Source organism: Pteropus vampyrus, unplaced genomic scaffold, assembly GCF_000151845.1.
Source record: "Pteropus vampyrus isolate Shadow unplaced genomic scaffold, Pvam_2.0 Scaffold56, whole genome shotgun sequence".
Classification (NCBI taxonomy): Eukaryota; Metazoa; Chordata; class Mammalia; order Chiroptera; family Pteropodidae; genus Pteropus; species Pteropus vampyrus.
In genome coordinates this window covers 1016384-1034100 of record NW_011888837.1, presented here as the reverse complement: position 1 = coordinate 1034100, position 17717 = coordinate 1016384, and the positions used below count along the sequence as shown (strand labels likewise).

General features: G+C 35.1%; 1 protein-coding gene across 1 annotated transcript in view; it reads right to left on the bottom strand.

Annotated features, from left to right (window-relative positions):
* SLC4A4 (solute carrier family 4 member 4) overlaps positions 1 to 17717 on the bottom strand; it is a 273776-nt gene that overhangs the window by 44989 nt on the left and 211070 nt on the right. Inside the window, exons 15-16 of the mRNA XM_011360616.1 lie at positions 12086 to 12156; positions 5171 to 5362 (exon numbers count right to left, since the gene is read on the bottom strand). Of these exons, the coding sequence (XP_011358918.1) occupies positions 5171 to 5362; positions 12086 to 12156 (263 nt within the window). The remainder of the gene's footprint in view (positions 1 to 5170; positions 5363 to 12085; positions 12157 to 17717) is intronic.

Genomic DNA, 17717 nt, shown 5'->3' with positions numbered 1-17717 from the left:
ATAATAAAGGGTTGCAGGGCTTATGATAGTTTTATAATTTATATTAAGCTACAAAAATAAAAAATTTATAAAGAACCATTAATAAATCATATGTATAAATTAGACAATCTGGAAATGGTGTAGGAGACCATTTTGTGTTACTGGATGGATTTCAATGCTGGTGACTTTTCTACGATGGACAAGTAAGCTAAAAGTGTTTAGGACCAACAAGGTACCATTGTCAAAATTGCTTGTTCTATCCATAGACTGCCTCTATGCCACTATTAAAGCCCTCACAAAATGCTTCAGCCAATCAGTGTTTCCAACTTTAGTCTTCTTAGGGCTCAATTTAGGTTGACTTTTTTTTTCATATGTCCATAAGAACTGAAATATTTGTAATCTTTGTTAAATGTTTAATAGGTTATGTTGTATTTTTAAATAAATATCCTTTTGTCATTAAGAAAAGAAATGTGAAAAACAATTTTGGATTAAAAACAAATTTGGCTTTAAGAATTACTTCCTTTGGTACAAAATAACACAAGAACTTGAAAATCTGATTCTCTTTCACTGACAGCAAAGTCATTTTCTGAATGTGTTTTAATGGCATGATGTGGTCTGATGTTTCTGCAAGAACCAGCCAAATGTCACCCAGTATTAGTAACACTAGACATAGAACACATGTCCATTATTTCTTACTCAATTTTTGATACATTATTTGTTTTAGTTTGACAGTTTTTACCATTCACCAAGAAAGTTTCTGAGACAAAAAGGAAATAGAATAAGGATGTCGCCTGATTTTTATAAAGCATTGTTTATGAACTAAACACATACAACTTTAAAAGAATTTCATAGGCCAAGATGTCAAACAAGAATCATGTTTCCAAAAATATAAGCTAATTGTGGAATTCTAGACCTTCCTGTGTTTTACATGGATAAAAACTAAATGCATCACCCAACTAAAATGCTACTTATGTTTTCATTGAAATTTCTAAAGCCATATGCTTTTATCTCATCTATAAAGTCAGTTCCTCAGAGACCACCATCAACTTATGTAGGTCAAAGAAGGCACCTAAGTGTGATTCCATAGGAGCTAATAAGCAAAAATGGGGCAGAAAGATCAAAATGAGTCATTCTCATTTAAAAACCCAAAAATCTTATTCAAAAAAATAAAGTTCCTACTATATACCAGGCCCATGAATTAACTGGGCTTCGTATCCCTACTATCTAGTGTTGTGTCAAGCACAGAATCATAATAATTTTTTTCACTACTGAATAAACATACTAATAATAAGATATAGAATATTATTTTTTAATAATTATATCAAAGAACATTCCGCTCAAATGTCATCTAAATAAAGCATAGAAGGTGTCATAGCTGTTGATGTAATCTGGAATCCACTGATTTTATTTATTTAAATGACTATTACAAGTATGAAACATATTTACAAAGAATCTTACCATTATATCAGTTCACCTGAGGGTTAGAATTGTTACTTTTTCTAAGAGAAGAAAATTAAGGAAATTAAGCCATTCCTTAAGAAAGGCATTTCATGCCAATTACATACATCACCTGGCCACATTGAATTTGACTATATTAAAGTACCAATAATTTTGCCTAATTTAGAGTGCTCTGTAGCATTATAAGTTCTACTAATTATATTACTGCTCTATTTGTATGCTTCTGCTTTCGTCTTTCCACCACATATGCAGTGATGGCATCTTTGTTCCATATGCATGATAACTTGTTGGTATAGAACTGTAAAAGAACAATTTCATCTCAATACCCTAAGCCATCTGCCACAGAAGATCACAGATTATGCTGTGATGCTCCTACAGGAAGTTTTAATACTTAGAGACTTTGACTAAATACTTGAGGCTGATGTAACTATCAGACCAGTAACTGTGTGGGATAACAGTCTAATGCACCAATCTAACAAGAATTAGGGACACAAAGGAGACAGTCAGTGGAGTAATAGTATCCCACCCAAGGCAACTAAGCATTTGAGCTCTCCGGAAGTGCCTGATATACAAATTAAATTCCTGACAGACTGGCTAGCAAAGGCAATTATTTCATGTTAAATGCTCACACTGATGGATTACAGGTGGCTTCATGGGTAACTGAACCTGGTCTAGGCAAAAGTAATAAAGGCCTGAACTAGGGGAACAGAAGTGTAAATGTAAAGGAGAGAGATTATAGCAGGATAACTAAGGGGATGGTGATAAATTTAATTTGACCAAAAAAAAACAAAAAACACTTGGAGAGGCATAGGTGATGGATACCACCTTCTGTCATACTGGATCCATTTTCTACTCCCTTCCACCATACTCTCTGCCTGGGGAGGCTGACCTGTGGTCTACAATCTCTGGATTCTAGTGGGGTTTAGCACCAGCAGCCTGGACAGGCCATTAGAAGGAAGAAAGAAATCAGAGGATTAATTCTCTTGGCTGTATCCCTGTGAAGTAGCCTCAAGATGCCCGAATTCCTCAATCCAAGATCACAGTACCTCTAAAGACACTACTCTCTACCCTTCTCTTTTCTAGGTTCCAGCAACCACGCCCTTTCCACATCCTTTGGGCCAGGGATATTAATGACTCCACTGTTACTAGCACTGGGACACTATACTCTCCCTATAGTTTCCCTAAACCTAACTTCATCTTTGTAAATAACAGCTTCATTAAACCCTTCAAATTACCCTAATTTGAACATATCATTTGCTTCCTGTAAGGATTCGATATATCAAATATGATTTTAAGATTTTGATCTTGGGTGGCTGTGAGAACAGGTGATATCATTAGCTGAGATAAGGAATACAGGAAGATGAGCAAGCTCAAAATTGGGGGAAAAAACACATTTTCAATTTGCTATGTGACAATTGTGGATCATCCACAGAGAGAGGTTGGCAGCAGCTGCTAAAGTGGACCTGGCCTAAAGACATGGATAACAATTAATTTTTGGAAATTTGTAAGTCCCACTAGTTTAATAGAGAATTTATTTAATTTGAGAGATGTAAAACACAGAAAACTCTCTCTAAAATTATAGAAAACTAAAGTTTTAAAGGATCTTAATAATCATTTACCTGAGCTCTCCCTTTACGGGTGTGGTGACTAAAATCCACGGCTAGCTATCAAAGGACACAGTGGCAGTACTGGCACGAAAAGCTACAGCTTCCGGGTTCCTACATCTGTGCTCTTTTCACAAAATACTTCATTTATCTCTACTTGACTAGTTTCCACTAGTCAACAAATACTGAGTGCCTACTCTGCATTCAACTTGTGCTAATTCATGTGAGGAATAAAATAGAAGTATAACAGTTTTCCAGTAGTTTACATCAGTGGTCCCCAACCTTTCTGGTCCCAGGGACTGTTGCTTCTATGAGACTCTAATGATCTGAGGTGGAGATGAGGCAGTGATGCTAGCACTGGGAAGCAGCTGCAAATACAAAGGAAGCTTCACTGTTTGCCACCACTCACCTCCTGCTGTGAGGCCCAATTCCTAACAAGCCACAGACTGGTATTGGTCTTCGGCTCAGGGGGTTAAGGACCCCTGGTTTACAGTCTTAATTGACTACCAACTCATAAAAATGTTTAGAAATGAGAGTACAAAAGAGAAATGACTGTGTAAGCTAAAGAGAATAGGACATTTCTGTATGACAAGGGTACTGTCGTCTAGTATTAGCATTTTGAGATTTTAGAGGTTTCATGTGAATTGTTGTGAGTGAGGAAATAACAACAGTCTTACAGCAGTAAAGGACTGTTTAATTTATCATTTTTAAGCATACATATTTCAATTATACAAGATAATATAGAGCTGTAAGAATCCATAAACCTATCTGATCCTACCTATAATAGACCATCCTTCTAAATGACAGCTTAAGTGAAAACATATTTTGGCAAATGTGTGAGAAAAGATGTTTTTATTACTCATGTATGTATGTATGAATTTATAAATGTATTATTACTATTTATCTGTACATGTGAAGTAAGGAAGGGAGATGAAACTCTGAAAGCCTATACACTTAAACATTGCTCCTTAGAAATCACATATATTTCCTCCTCCCTGCTTACTGTATGACCTGGTATACAATTTTAAACTATGCTGAGAACGTTCTTAACAGAAATTATAACTAGAATACTATCATTCTACTCTCGCATATCAATGTGAGAATTATTGCTATAGGAAAGAAGTGATGTCTGCAAAGACAGTTAAATGATCTCTCTTCGTCTTACGGTTGAAATTAGTTTACTTTGCTAATTACAACTTATAAGTGCTTCACAAATTTTCCACTTTTTCACCTACTATGCCTAAATAATATCAGACTTTGGCAAGTGGGTGATGATTCCCAAAGTGTGAGAAAAAAAAGATGTCCAATGAATTAATAATTAAGAAGGAAAAAAATCGCATGAGATTCCAGCTGTATAGAGCAGTTCATAGATAAAAATCAGGTATTAACAAGATTATCTAAGAATTACTGACAACCTAAACCCTGAGAATTAAACTGGAAAGCAAAGAATTATCTTAGTTTCAATCGTCAGTTAAAAAAAAAAAAAATGCCATTAATGTTGATCTTATCTTTTAGTCTCTCAAGGAACCACAATTTTGACTTTAAGTTCACCCAAGCATATTAACGGGAAACAGGATGTCTGCACAACCCAGCTCAATTATCTGTTTTTCTATACTACGACATTCATCATTGTGGGAAGGAAAGTTTGGCTTAGATAACACTCAGGTCTTACACCAATACCTGTGTAACAACACAGTTTAAGTTTACTTTCATTGCCCATAATTCAACTACTAAATTACTCACATGGATGGCTGATGAGCAAGAAATTCTACAATGTCAAAATTCTTGATTAATATGAAAGGATTTTTTGCTTATGTACTTAAACACTACGGGTTTAAAAGGCCTTTTCTTAAATTGTGCATTTTTAGATGGAATACATCCCATTTTTTCCTTTCAGTACAGTCAGAATTTGTGACAGAATTGTATAAGCAAATCCTTGGAAGGTTTTTTAAAGCTGGACTACAATTATGTTAAAAATACATATGCACATGGACGGACTGGAAAGCAATTAAGTGCACAAAATTGTATCAGAAAGGTTGAATTACAGGTGCCTTTTTCCTTTTACAAAATTATATTATTGTTGATACAGTGTAAATTCAATGAAAATTATTTAAAGCTCAGGTACTTACCGTGGTTGGGAAATAACGACTAGTTTTGAATTTTTTCAGAGCCATAGAAGACGTGTAGGTGCCCAAGAAGAGAATGAAAGACATGAGTGTGATATCAGGAACAAAATCACAGTTGTTCCCCAGGAGATTTCCTCCATATTTCAAACACTCCTTCTTTGACAAAACTGCCCAGTCAAAGGTAGCATTATGGTACTGAAGAAGAAAAACATTAACATTTTTATAGAGAACACAGAAACATCAAAAGCTTTTGATACTTGATGGGCTAAATAGGGATTATGCTAAAAGTTTCTGAAAAACAGTGTAACCATTGCAGCGTGAAATTTGATCTTAATGGACTAACAGGTAAGGGAGGCCAGGAGGCTAGCAATTATAGAAAATATCATGAGAATGATGCAATCTGTTACCTACTTTGGGCTACAGCCCTACAATCACCCATTTGTTCAACAGACAAACCACAAGTGCTTCTTTCCTGTCAACCTTCCTGAGAGTAAACTGAGACACAATAATACCCTAACTCTCAAAACATGAAACTCTCTGAAACACCACTGTTGTTGAAAAATACTTACTTTTGTAGTGTGCAGCTTCTTGTGCTTCAAGCTGATGATGACCCATGGTTAATGCTTTAAAAGTTATATTCACTACTCATTTACCCAGCACTTTCACAAATGAGGTATTTTTTTCCTAAATAACTAGAATTTGTGATTTAAGGAATTAAACTATAAAAATGTTTATGGGCTCTGCTTTTTCAATTACATATCCTAATAAAATATAGCTTTTTCTCTTGTTGATTCCAGCTCTGCATCATGAGCATCCATTATTGGAAAGTGCTGTAAATGGGCTGCGAAGTTGTGTACGGGATATTCATCCCTATGTTACATGGCCTCAAGCTCATAGGTCAATTTTGAAATTTTCTTCTATCTCATAAACTGCTGTCATGTTGTCAGTGCTGCACTCCTCAACAGCAGCTCACTCCTACTGTTGTTTTCTGTTTCTACTATGCAGGAGAATCCTTTTGCTAGTGTGATGGATATGGCCAGTGCACCCATGCCCCAGGTGCTCTGAGTTTTAGCTATGATCAGCTCATAGCTGCCTCCTTCCATAGAGAACTGCCTTCAGCTGCATAAGAACTACCTTACCTGGAATGTTATGCCTTTCTGCAGCCAATTACTGACCAACGCTAATGGGATGATATTGACTGAAAATCTGGGCTCCCCTAAAATTCATATGTTGAAACCCAATCCCCCTATGTGATAGTATTCGGAGGTGGGGCCTTTGGGAGATGATTAGGTTATGAGAGTGGAGCCTCCACGAATGAAATTAGTGTCCTTATAAAATGAGACCCCAGAAAGCTACCTTGCCCTTTCCATCACATGAGGAAACAGTGAGAAGAAGGGTGTCTATGAACAGGGAAGCAGGTTCTCACCAGATACTGAATCTTCCAGCACCATAATGTTGGACTTTCTTCTGGTTCCAGAGCTAATGGGTATATAATATACTAAGGAAAAAGTTATTTGAGAATACCTTGACAATAAATGTGGATAGGTAAATTCCTCCTTTCCTTTGGAGGTACAAGTTCTACATCAAACCAAACACATCATCAGTATCCTTTACTATTCAATGACTTCTCTTGATATGAGTGATCAAGTCATAAAAGATCACACATATACAAAAAAAAAAAAATCTCTGGTCAGAAAGAGTTCTGTATTTTTATAGAGCTCAAAATGTAAAATGCTCACATCATTTTTACAACAAAAAAATAAACTCTAGACCATTCTCTGAAATATTTTTTTTCTTTATTAGCTTCAACTTATAAACTCAACTGCATAATTACTCTTATATCACACTCTGCCTCTGAGAGGTGATTAATCATATCTCGTTTTGTTTTTCAGATTTCTACATATGGATGTTTTTAGCAGAATACATTTAAAGTTTAGAGGTCATAACAGGTAACAGATTTCTTTGTTTTAAAATCAGCAAAAATTTACTATGATTTAACTTTGGCACTTTAATCTCAACAGAATCCTTTTCTATAACTAGAGTTCCCCAAAGAGACCTGCATTAAAACAATTCCAACAGGCAGTTTTATTGACTTTCTTAAAGAGATTCAGGCTGAAGTGAAAACTATACAGATGTATTTGAAATGATAGATATGTTTTCTTGCTTACATACAATGCTTCATTCACTTATCCAATGAGTCCTTTATTCAAAACTTATTGAATGCTCAGCATGTGGAGGACCTGACAGCGAGTGGACCAGATGGGCCAAGCAGACTGTGTAAATGAAATGGGTAGTGAGAAAAAAGGTGCAAAGGAAATGGGACCAACCCGCTGAAGGTCTTTACAGGGGTCAATTTTGTGGAAAGGGATTTTAATCTATTTCTCTGGATCTCATTTTCTAGAGATCCTGTTTATATTGAGTGGACCTGTTTAAAAATCTTAGAAGTACAATGTATACTGAAAGATTAATTTAGAATTTTAAAATCTATAGCATCCTCTCCAAAGACAAAAGTGGGGGACATATGAGAAAAGATGGGCAAAATGTTGACAGTCATTTAAGCTAGGTGATATGTGTATAGGTTTCATTGTATTGTCTTTATTTTAATGCCTATTTTAAGTTATCCATAATATTTTTAAAAGTAGGAACATGTAAACTTCAGGAGATTTAAGGACAGAATGATTTTTGCACTTGACTTTCTCAATGAGAGAAAAACAACAAGGACGTGATGCACAAGATTAATAAGACATTCCATTTCCCATGAAAATGAATGTTAACTCCTAGAATTGCCCTGAAGTTACAGCAAATCAGAGCTATAACTTTTGCTTTCATGTCTGGCTGCCAAGCAGAATATATGCGATTGTAATACTTCTTAGTCCCATAATTAACAGCATCTTTATGTAAACATGATATGCTTCATTGAGTAATAAAATAAGCAAAAAAAATAAAAATCAAAGATTCTACATTGCTCTCCTTGTATAGACTGGTAAAACATGTGCCTTTTAAAATACATTTAAATGCAAGTAATGCTACGAATAAAAGTCTCAAGGTTAAATAGTACATTTACTCACTTAGGGTTTTTTTCCCCCTGCAGTGAGTAAGCCAGATGTGCAGTAATTTGCAATCTTACTTTATTATTGACAGGATGCATTTGAGCTGCAGTTGTCTGTAGTTACATGTATTATCGTAAAATATCAAAAATAATTGGTTGTTCTGCTTGTGCTTAAGATATAGAAAGTTGCAGGAGACCATTATTCCCAACCTGACAACCAAAGCAAACTAGATACACTATAAAATCTATTTTAAAAAATCCACCAGAGAGAGATGAGGATGTGAAGAAACCTAAATAAATTTCAAAAAGTTATAAGACCTTCATAGGAGAAAAGAGATCCATGGCTGCCTCACCTCAGCAGAGTAGCAGGTGGAAGATAAATCAACTGTAGATGGAGGGAAGAAAAATAAGCTAAGTCTTTAATGAGTTTTTAATGGCTGCTTGTAGACTGGGGTGACGATTAGAATTCTGAGGAGCCCTAGGCAAAGATGGAGCCTGCATCCACTCACCAACCTTTCTCTTGGTCTTTGTCAAATGCCCAGGTAATACATAAAATGCTGAAGGTTAAACAGGATTGCTGAGAGAAATACCCGCTTAGACACAGAGTGTCCAGCAAATGTAAGAAAGCAACTTTCCTAAGTTGGGAGGCAGGGCAGGAGAGCTGAGGGAAAACCCTCTGAGGCAGGCAGGCAGGCACTTCTGACCAAAGAGGGCTAAAACTTCTGTCCTCAGAAGGCTGGAGGCAGAGCAGCTGGACAAAGAAAGATCTCCCAAGGCTCAGAAAGCTGTGGCATAAAACAAGATACAGAGCATACCATGGGACATTCTGGGATGAGAGAAATGTTCTATATCTTGTTTCGGGTGGTGATTATATGAATGTATAAAATAATCAAAATGCATTACAACAAAAATGTAAGAACTGTGCATTTTACGGCATGCCTCGTTTTTATTAAAAACAAAAGAAATCTAATGTGAAAAACAAATACTAACTGATCTATTCAATCGCCCCCTTAGAAGAGGCTAATAATGTTAGATTTTGAAATCTGGTCTCTCCCTTTGAGAGCTGCTCAGTGGAAGCCAACAGATCTTAATGCTTACTGTTTAGATATTCAGTGTGGATAAGCTGCGGCTGGTCTCATAGTCTTATAGGGACCTTTTAAAAAATTTATTTACAAGATGAAGGAATACGCCAAATGAATAATCTATGAGAAAATGGTGAGAAGAATTAAAGACACGATTCCACCAAGAAATGAAAGTAATGGAACAACTGCCTTTTTATCTTGAGGGATGGTTATTCTAGAGTTTTAATCTTTGTCTCAATGCTCTAATGCATCGGTCCCCAACCTTTCTGGCACCAGGAACCAGTGCTCCTATGAGAATATAATGCCTGATGATCTGAGGTGGAGCTGAGGCGGTGATGCTAGTGCTGGGGAGCAGCTGCAAATGCAGATGAAGCTCTGCTGGCTCACCAGCCACTCACCTCCTGCTGTGCAGCCTGGTTCCTAACAGGCCACAGACCAGTACCGGTCCTCAGCCTGGGGTTTGGGGACCCCTATTCTAATGCCCTCATTTTCCTGCTCTTTCTCCCTGAAAACATACCCCTACCACTAGGAAGAAAAAAACTTGTCTTCATGCTGAGGAAGCTGAAGGGAAAAAGCCCTCCTTCCTCTGACAGGGCTCTATGTTCTCAGGGCTCTGTGAAAGGGAGTCTCGCCAATGCCCAGGGGCGGCATATCATTTCTGCAACATCTTTTGTGATCTAACTATGGTTTAAATGAAAAGAAGAAAGTTAAATGAGGATGACTGCATGTCCTAGGAAAGATTCTGCATAGTACCCAGTACCATAGCTGGGCAGACAGAGGTCTCAGTAGCCTGTCAGAGGCAGCGGTTTCCAATTTCTTCTCTCCACGAACCTGAGTTACGGAGGTAGCATGGCTCACTGAAATGATAATATCTAAATAGAATAATAACAATACTTAACATTGATTGAGAGATAAGTATGTGCCAGTCACTATGCTAAGTCCTGCCTATCCATTAATTTGACCTTTATAGTTCATAATTATATATACACATATGCATATTTTTTCCCCTAATTTCTTTCTCTAGAGGTACTAAACATAGCAACTTAACATTTTAATTAAGGCATGCAATTGATACATGAGGAGGATGTTGCCCTGGAGCATAGAGCATTCAAAAGAATTGAAAGGGTAAGCTTTTCAATTTGCAGACATTTAAGCATCATGGTGTACTGCCATTACAAGTCCTGGAAGTAACCAGACTTCAGTTCAAATCTTTATTCTACTAATTTATGGCTATGTGACCTAGAGCAAGGAAGGTTCCTTACCATCTGCAACTTCAGTTTCTCTCATCTATAAAATGGAGATAATTATGCCTGGTATTTTCTGTTAATGATTATAATACTTAAGGTTCATAATGATTATAATATGTACAAAACACCTGGTTTCTAGTAGATACTCTATAAATGGCAGTTAAGTTATCATCAGTATTGTGCCTTTACAGCCTCTATCATAGTCGTATCGGAAGTCTGCCACAATTTCCATTTGTTTTCCCTGAATCTTATACTGGCATCTTACTATAATTACTATATATTAATTATTGGAGTCTCTCCAGGACTTGCCCAAAGACAAGGCTTAAAAATTCATTAATTTTAAAGCTTTCCTTGATTATCTACTTAAAAAGAATTAAGTTAGGAATAATCTCTTTTTAAGTCAGTTGGAAGTGTTTTATTAATTTTTATTGCAAATTAATTTATGGTTTTAATTACATATATTTTTAAATTTTTAATTAGATTTTAATTAAAGTTCCTTAAAGTCTAGAAGAATCTAGTTTTCTCTGTATTTTAATCAAATCTTTTCAAGCAATAAGTTGACTGGCTCAAAGATTGAAAACTGAACTCCTTTCTATATATTGCTTTTAAAAGATATATACATACTGTCTTACATACACACACATGCGTGCTCAGACATGAAAGAAATAAAGAGGCAAAGTTTGGAGAAAGTCAGAGAAAACTTTAAAAAGTCAAGAGAAACACAGAATATGAAAACAAGAGAGAAATAGGGTCAAGCGAGAGTTGTCCAGCGAAGACACAAAACATCGTCTCTGAAGGGATGTTGTGGGCGCTCATTATATAATATCTGCAGAAGTGTTCTGGTCTCCTGAGAGATGGGCACTCTATTAGTATAAAGTGTTACAGTTTCTGTCTTTGTAACTGAGAGACTGATATTCTTTGGTAAGAGTCCATATCCAGTGAAGAAGGAACACAATTGGAAGTCTGAAACAGCACTTTCCCCTTTCTCTCTAACACAAAAGTCTCCTTCCAATGTGTGACCTTCCATGCAAAAGAGCTCATTTTTAAAGCTTAGTTCCAGTCTCTTAAAGATCCTTGGTTACAAGCCATGGGAAAGGATATCATGTGACAGAGGCACAGTCTTTTCTAAGTGACAGGGGAAATGTCCTTCTACAATCAACCTTAGTAAAGAGAAAACAGCACCATTGGGTAGCCAGAAGAATTCTTAATCATACTAGAGACGAAGAGAACACCATGCTCTCATTTCTTGACTTCCCTCACTTTCCCTAGTGAAAATATTTCAAGGTGACAATGAATGGGACATAGTAGTTAAATTCCTAAGAAGGTTTAAAAATCCTGTGGTAGAAGTAAATATTCACTTCAATTTAAAAAAAAGAAAGTCGACTTGAGGAAAGTGTTTTTTCTGTCCTTCTACTATCACTGATTATTAAATACGTTTTCATGCTAAGATTGCTGAATGATAGGAGACATCACGTGAATATAATAATTAGAGTATACAATATGCAAATATGCAAGGGGTTTGACATATTAAGTCACTTACCATGTCAGTAGAAGACATAGTTGGCAAATCCTCTGGAGCCAATGTAGTGTCATTAGATACCGAGATATTAACTATAAGAAAAAGACAATTTTTAGAAAAACAATAACCAAATGAATAATTACTAATCTAAAAAGCAGGGTTAGGCATTAAAAATGTCTTCGAACAACGTAGGTGACAGTGAATTTTTTTATATTATAACTGTAGCTACCTTTCATGCAGATAAAATAACCAAAAATTTGGACACATCTGTTGTGCTCTAATTTGACAAGAAACAATGGCAAATATTTAATGAGATGGTATAAAATTTATTTGTTTCAGGGTTTGTTTTTTTTTTAAAAAAAAAACCTCTATTACTAAAGGCACTCAATATATTTTGTCTCATGGAAAAAATAGCTGTTAATAGTGAGTAAGTTGATGATTAGCTTCTTGTAGAGTCAAATCTCACAAATTGGAGTTTTTCTAATTAATAAATAACTGATTTTGAAATTTTCAGAAATTTGGACCGCATACGAAAAAGTATATCTTTGTAAAATGTGTGAAAACAAAAAGAACATACTAAATAAATAATAAATTATATAAATATAATTGAGATGAATATTTAATCTAATTTTTAAAATTATTTTTTATATAACTTGGCATCATTTGTAGATTTAAAATGTCACTTACAAAAGAACCTAATTTATTTATTAAACCATCCCTCTTGTTGGAAATATTCCATTGTTTTTCTATTTATGAGTCTAAAAATAAAACATAGTATTTAAAAAGCATACCATAATTAAACTATTTTTCTTTATCAGATGAGCCATTTTTGTATTATGTGAAGCTTTATGTATTATAAAAAAAATTGTTACTCAGAGAATATCCTTAATTTATGGAAATATTGTGAATTAACACATTAGATTTCTGTCTTCAAGGACCACAAGTTTTTTTAACATCTAAACTTTTAATTATTGTTTGGTCCCCGAGCACCAAGCTTCAAGCCTGTCCTTTTAGTTTGCTATGATTCAGGTCTTACCTACAAAAATTTTTAAGGAGAAATAGGTAAGTTTATGTGACTGTTGAAATTTAGAATGTAAAATCCATGAGGGAAAAATAGAAGAGATATGTCTTATTCATTGCTTTGCCCCAGAATTTGCCCAGGCTGGCACTTAACTAACAGGAACTCAAAAATATTTGTTTATTATTTAATCTTTAAAAAGAAGGAAATCCTGCCATTTGAGACAAAGTAGATGAACCTGGAGCACATTATGCTAAGTGAAATAAGCCAGACAGAGAAAGACAAATACTGCGGGGTATCACCTATAGGCAGAATCTAAAATTAAAAAAAAAAAAAAAAGGAAACAGAGTAGAATGGTGGTTGCAAGGGGCTAAGAGTGGAGAAAATAAAGAGAGATTGGAAAAAGGATACAAATTTTCAGCTCTAAGATGGATAAGGTCTGAGGATCTAATACAAAACATGGTGACTATTGTTGATAATGCTGTATTGTATAATTAAAATTTGCTGAGAGTAGAATATAAGTGGTCTCACCAAGTAAAATAAATATGTGAGGTTATGAATGTGTTAACTTGGGAATCCTTTCACAATGTATACATATATGAAACCATAGCGTTGTACACTCTAAATATATTAAAATTTTAATTGTCAATTACACTTCAATAAAGCTGGAAAAAAGTATTTGTTTACTGTCAATAAAAGAAGATAGGAAGGGGCCATTTAATGACTACAAATAAATGAGAGCAGATAAAGGCAAATGAAATGAAATAAGAAAAGCAAATAAAAGAGGAGAAAATATTTAGCTTGAGTTCTAATTTTTCTCAATTTTGGAATCCATTCTGATCTTTGAAAGTTCTGGAATTGTTAAACTTTTAACCTAAAGCAAGCTGCTGCTGGGGCTTCCCCACTTCCTCTATAAAACAAGTACACATGTAAACTGTGTGTTTGCTTGTACTCTCTGTTTCATTACAGGTCACAGAAAGGATCAAAATAGGCTAAAGGATGCTTAGCCCAAACAGTAAAACCAAATACGAATTCATTCCCAAAAGGAAGAACATATTACTAAATTATTATTAACAAAACCTAGATTTTAAATACCATTTTGTTCTAAAAAGCTTAAAGTACATTTTCTTACATTATTTCATTTCTTCACTTACAAACATACAAGACCACATAACAGGTAGACTTTTATACCCTTTTATGTTGGATGGGATTCTTTGACTATGCTAGATTTCTTGCTCAGATTACAGAGTCAATCAGAAGTAGAGTTGGTCCGAAAACCTTGTTCAACCTTCCTTCTTTTTCTACCCAGCTTTTCTAATTATCAAAATCAAGATGATTTACGTGGCCAAAGAATTCAAAGTGAGATAGTAGTTGCCAATGTCAGATGACGTGAATCTTGACCATGAGCTGAAATGTCTGACCTGTCCAAGTGTTTGAAGGAAAACAGCATATGTGAAATCACAGTTACTATTTAGATGGTGTCTGGGAAACTGCTCTTCCTGAGCTAGATTCTTAATGCAATTTTGTGAGCTTCCTGTAACATAACAGTGATGGTCTTTTTGTGGCATACTTTTCTGCACAAAAACAAGGAGTAAGGAGTGAAAGGGAAAGATAATCCAGGCTCCTTCTTTGTGAAATGAATGACAGATAATAAAGACCATGGGTGAACTAAAATAGGATTACAATCTGAACTTCTAGTAACTGCACTCAAGTTTGGATACACATCAGCCCAGCTCATAAAATTCCTTTTATCTTTTCAGTTTTCCTCTGGGACAAGCTACTAAAGCAAAATGGTTCTCAAAATCCTAAAAGACCAGTATCAAAAGGACAGTAAAAAAGTATAAACATACTTATTTTATTAAGCAGCTGCTTTAAAAGAAAGACTTAAAAATAAATATATCAACAAGCACTTCCATAAATATATATTGGCAACATATAGTAGAGTCCATAAATAAGATTAAAAGTTAATTTCTTTAAGTTCACAGAAGAGAAAATGATTAATTCTAATTGGGAGCTTCGTCTACAAGGGCCATTGGTCATTATTTGGATCCAGACACATACAATGCAAATACTTTGGCAACCAATTGTAGAATGATCTATTTATATAGAATTTGCAATATCCTTAATTAGGATTCTGGAAAGGTCAAACGAAAAAGTCAAAACGCACTGCACTCTGTCTGTCTTCACTATTTGCTTAGTACCAGGGCTTATGAAGCAAAGAAACTCTTTGCCGTAAGAGTCTGGATCATTTAGAATTAGCCAATTGTTACTGGGACAGTCTGTGTCCCATACTTGGTTTCAGCAAGTTTCCACAGGTTGATCGTTTTATGTTACTTGGATTTTCACTTCTTGATCCTCCTTCCCATGTATCGAATTCTAGCTGATCCTCTGGAATAGGAGGATGAACACTGTCAGTAACAGACATTTAAAGTGTGTAAGTGAGTTTTCCATCTTTAGCTGGCTTTTCCTTCTTTATGTTTAATGAGAGATCTAGAGAAAGGAACAGGCTGCAGGAGCTATAAGCAGATACATCCACATGTCATTGTTCCTTCCTGCAAAGGGAATATCAATTGCACTGTTTAAGGTTGTCCTTCTTTATCCTGGTTACCTGGCACCAGGAACTACCCCATGACTCCTGTGCTTTACACATTAGCAGAAAATATGTCATCAGGAATTCACACAAAAACTCACTTGAGGCCATGAAGTCAAGTATGAGCAACGACGAGCCACTGAGGCAGATCCATTTGCTTTGATGCACTACCACATCACAATGTAGAGAAAGGAATACTAGGAGAACTGGGCTGGAATTCTGACTCCACTGCCTTCTGGAGCACAGTGTCCCCAGACACCCTCACCACACAATCTTGGGGAAGTTACCTCACTCCTCTCGACTACAAGTCCCTCATTTGTGAAACTGGATTTGAAACTATCCACCTCAAAAGTTTACTGTGTAGATTAAATAGAATAATGTAGGCAAAACTGTTAGCAGTGTCGAGTACCAGATAGCTAAATAAATGATAGCTAAGATTATTACTAGCTTTATGACCTGGAGAAAGCAGGGAAGAATGTCAGCTACCTCACAATGTTTATGTGATGGTTAAAAACATATATAATATTAAAATGTAGTTTAATAAAATGTAGTTTAGTAAAATGTCTGGCACTTAGATGGTGCTTAATAAATGCTAGCCAAATCTGAATCTACATTCTCAACATAGGTTACAATAATGTGGAAATGATTAACCTGCTCTGAATTGCAATAAATTTAAGAGTATTCTTCATGATAATAAAACTTTAATATTTTATTCCTTTCTATTTAAGCAACCTCTTGAGGAAATCGAGTACTGGAAAATAGATATGGATTGAAAATAGATAAAACTGAATAAGCTTCTTGCCTACATGGTCTTGTCAGATTTATTTAAGGGTCCTGGAAAACTTGAGCACACAGGTATCTCTTGATAAAGTCAAATATTTATGCTTTAAAGCTCTAGATCAATAAAAGCCAAAAAGGCTTTTGTAGGGACAATAAGGTGAATGAGGAAAACTTTGGGAGAAATAGCTCTTAGAGAAATTACCTGCCACTATCTAAGTCTTTAGTCTTAACACAAAATTATTAGAAAGTTTTTCTTCACTTTTTCTTGTTATTATCCTTTTGGTTTTCCTAAGTATTTTTATCAAATCTCAAGTTGATACTTGAGATTTTCATTATAACTAGGTAAGTTCAAGTTATGACACTCTTCGATCCATGGGTACTTTTTACATGTTCACCTAGGATACTGCACTGGAAGTCAAAGAGCTGAGCTACTATCCAGTATTAAGCTAGACATATTTAGCCACTATCTTCACAAAATTTTCTCTTTCATACTCACTCATCCTTACATTTAGGATGTATAAAGACATTATTCTGTGGTCTGTTTTCAAAATCCGTGTTTCATACAAACTGAAAGCTAGAGAAGTTCCAGGTTTGGTAATTATCCAAATTCATTGCTTCTCCTTTTCTGGTTCTTGCAAGAATTATATAAAAATTGCTAAAATATAGGTTAAAACTACCACATCACAATGTAGAGAAAGAAATACTAGGAGAACTGGGAAACTGATGGGTCCTTCAAATATCAACAGTTTTTTCAAAATACCATATTACCATGAATGATAAAATGTCATCTGTGTTAGTAAAGTATCTTTGCAAATGCAAGCCGAAGTAATGCTATACCAGAGGGCCTTGTACTTCCTGTTTAACCATTAGTCTATGATTTAAACCTACTTAATAATCTAAGGAGGGAATGACACATAATAAAAAAAAAAAAATGCACAGAAAATGATGCCGGTCATGAAAGATAAATTAGGACTACCTTTTATTTTCTAATTTTCTTTTAATGGGCTTTCTAATTATGAAACACATATTGACTATACTATGGGACCACAGGAACCATGATCCAGCAGTTCTTTTTAATGGTTATAATGTATTGGTGGATAGCATTTATTAAGATAATAAAAAAATTACATAGAAAGAAATAGTAATGAAATTACATTCTAGCGACAACCATTTTAGATCATCTGGAAGCATCCTCATGCTATAAATAAAACAAAGGTATGGAAATGGAAATTGTGGCTACTCCCATTCACCTGAGTTGGTCTTAC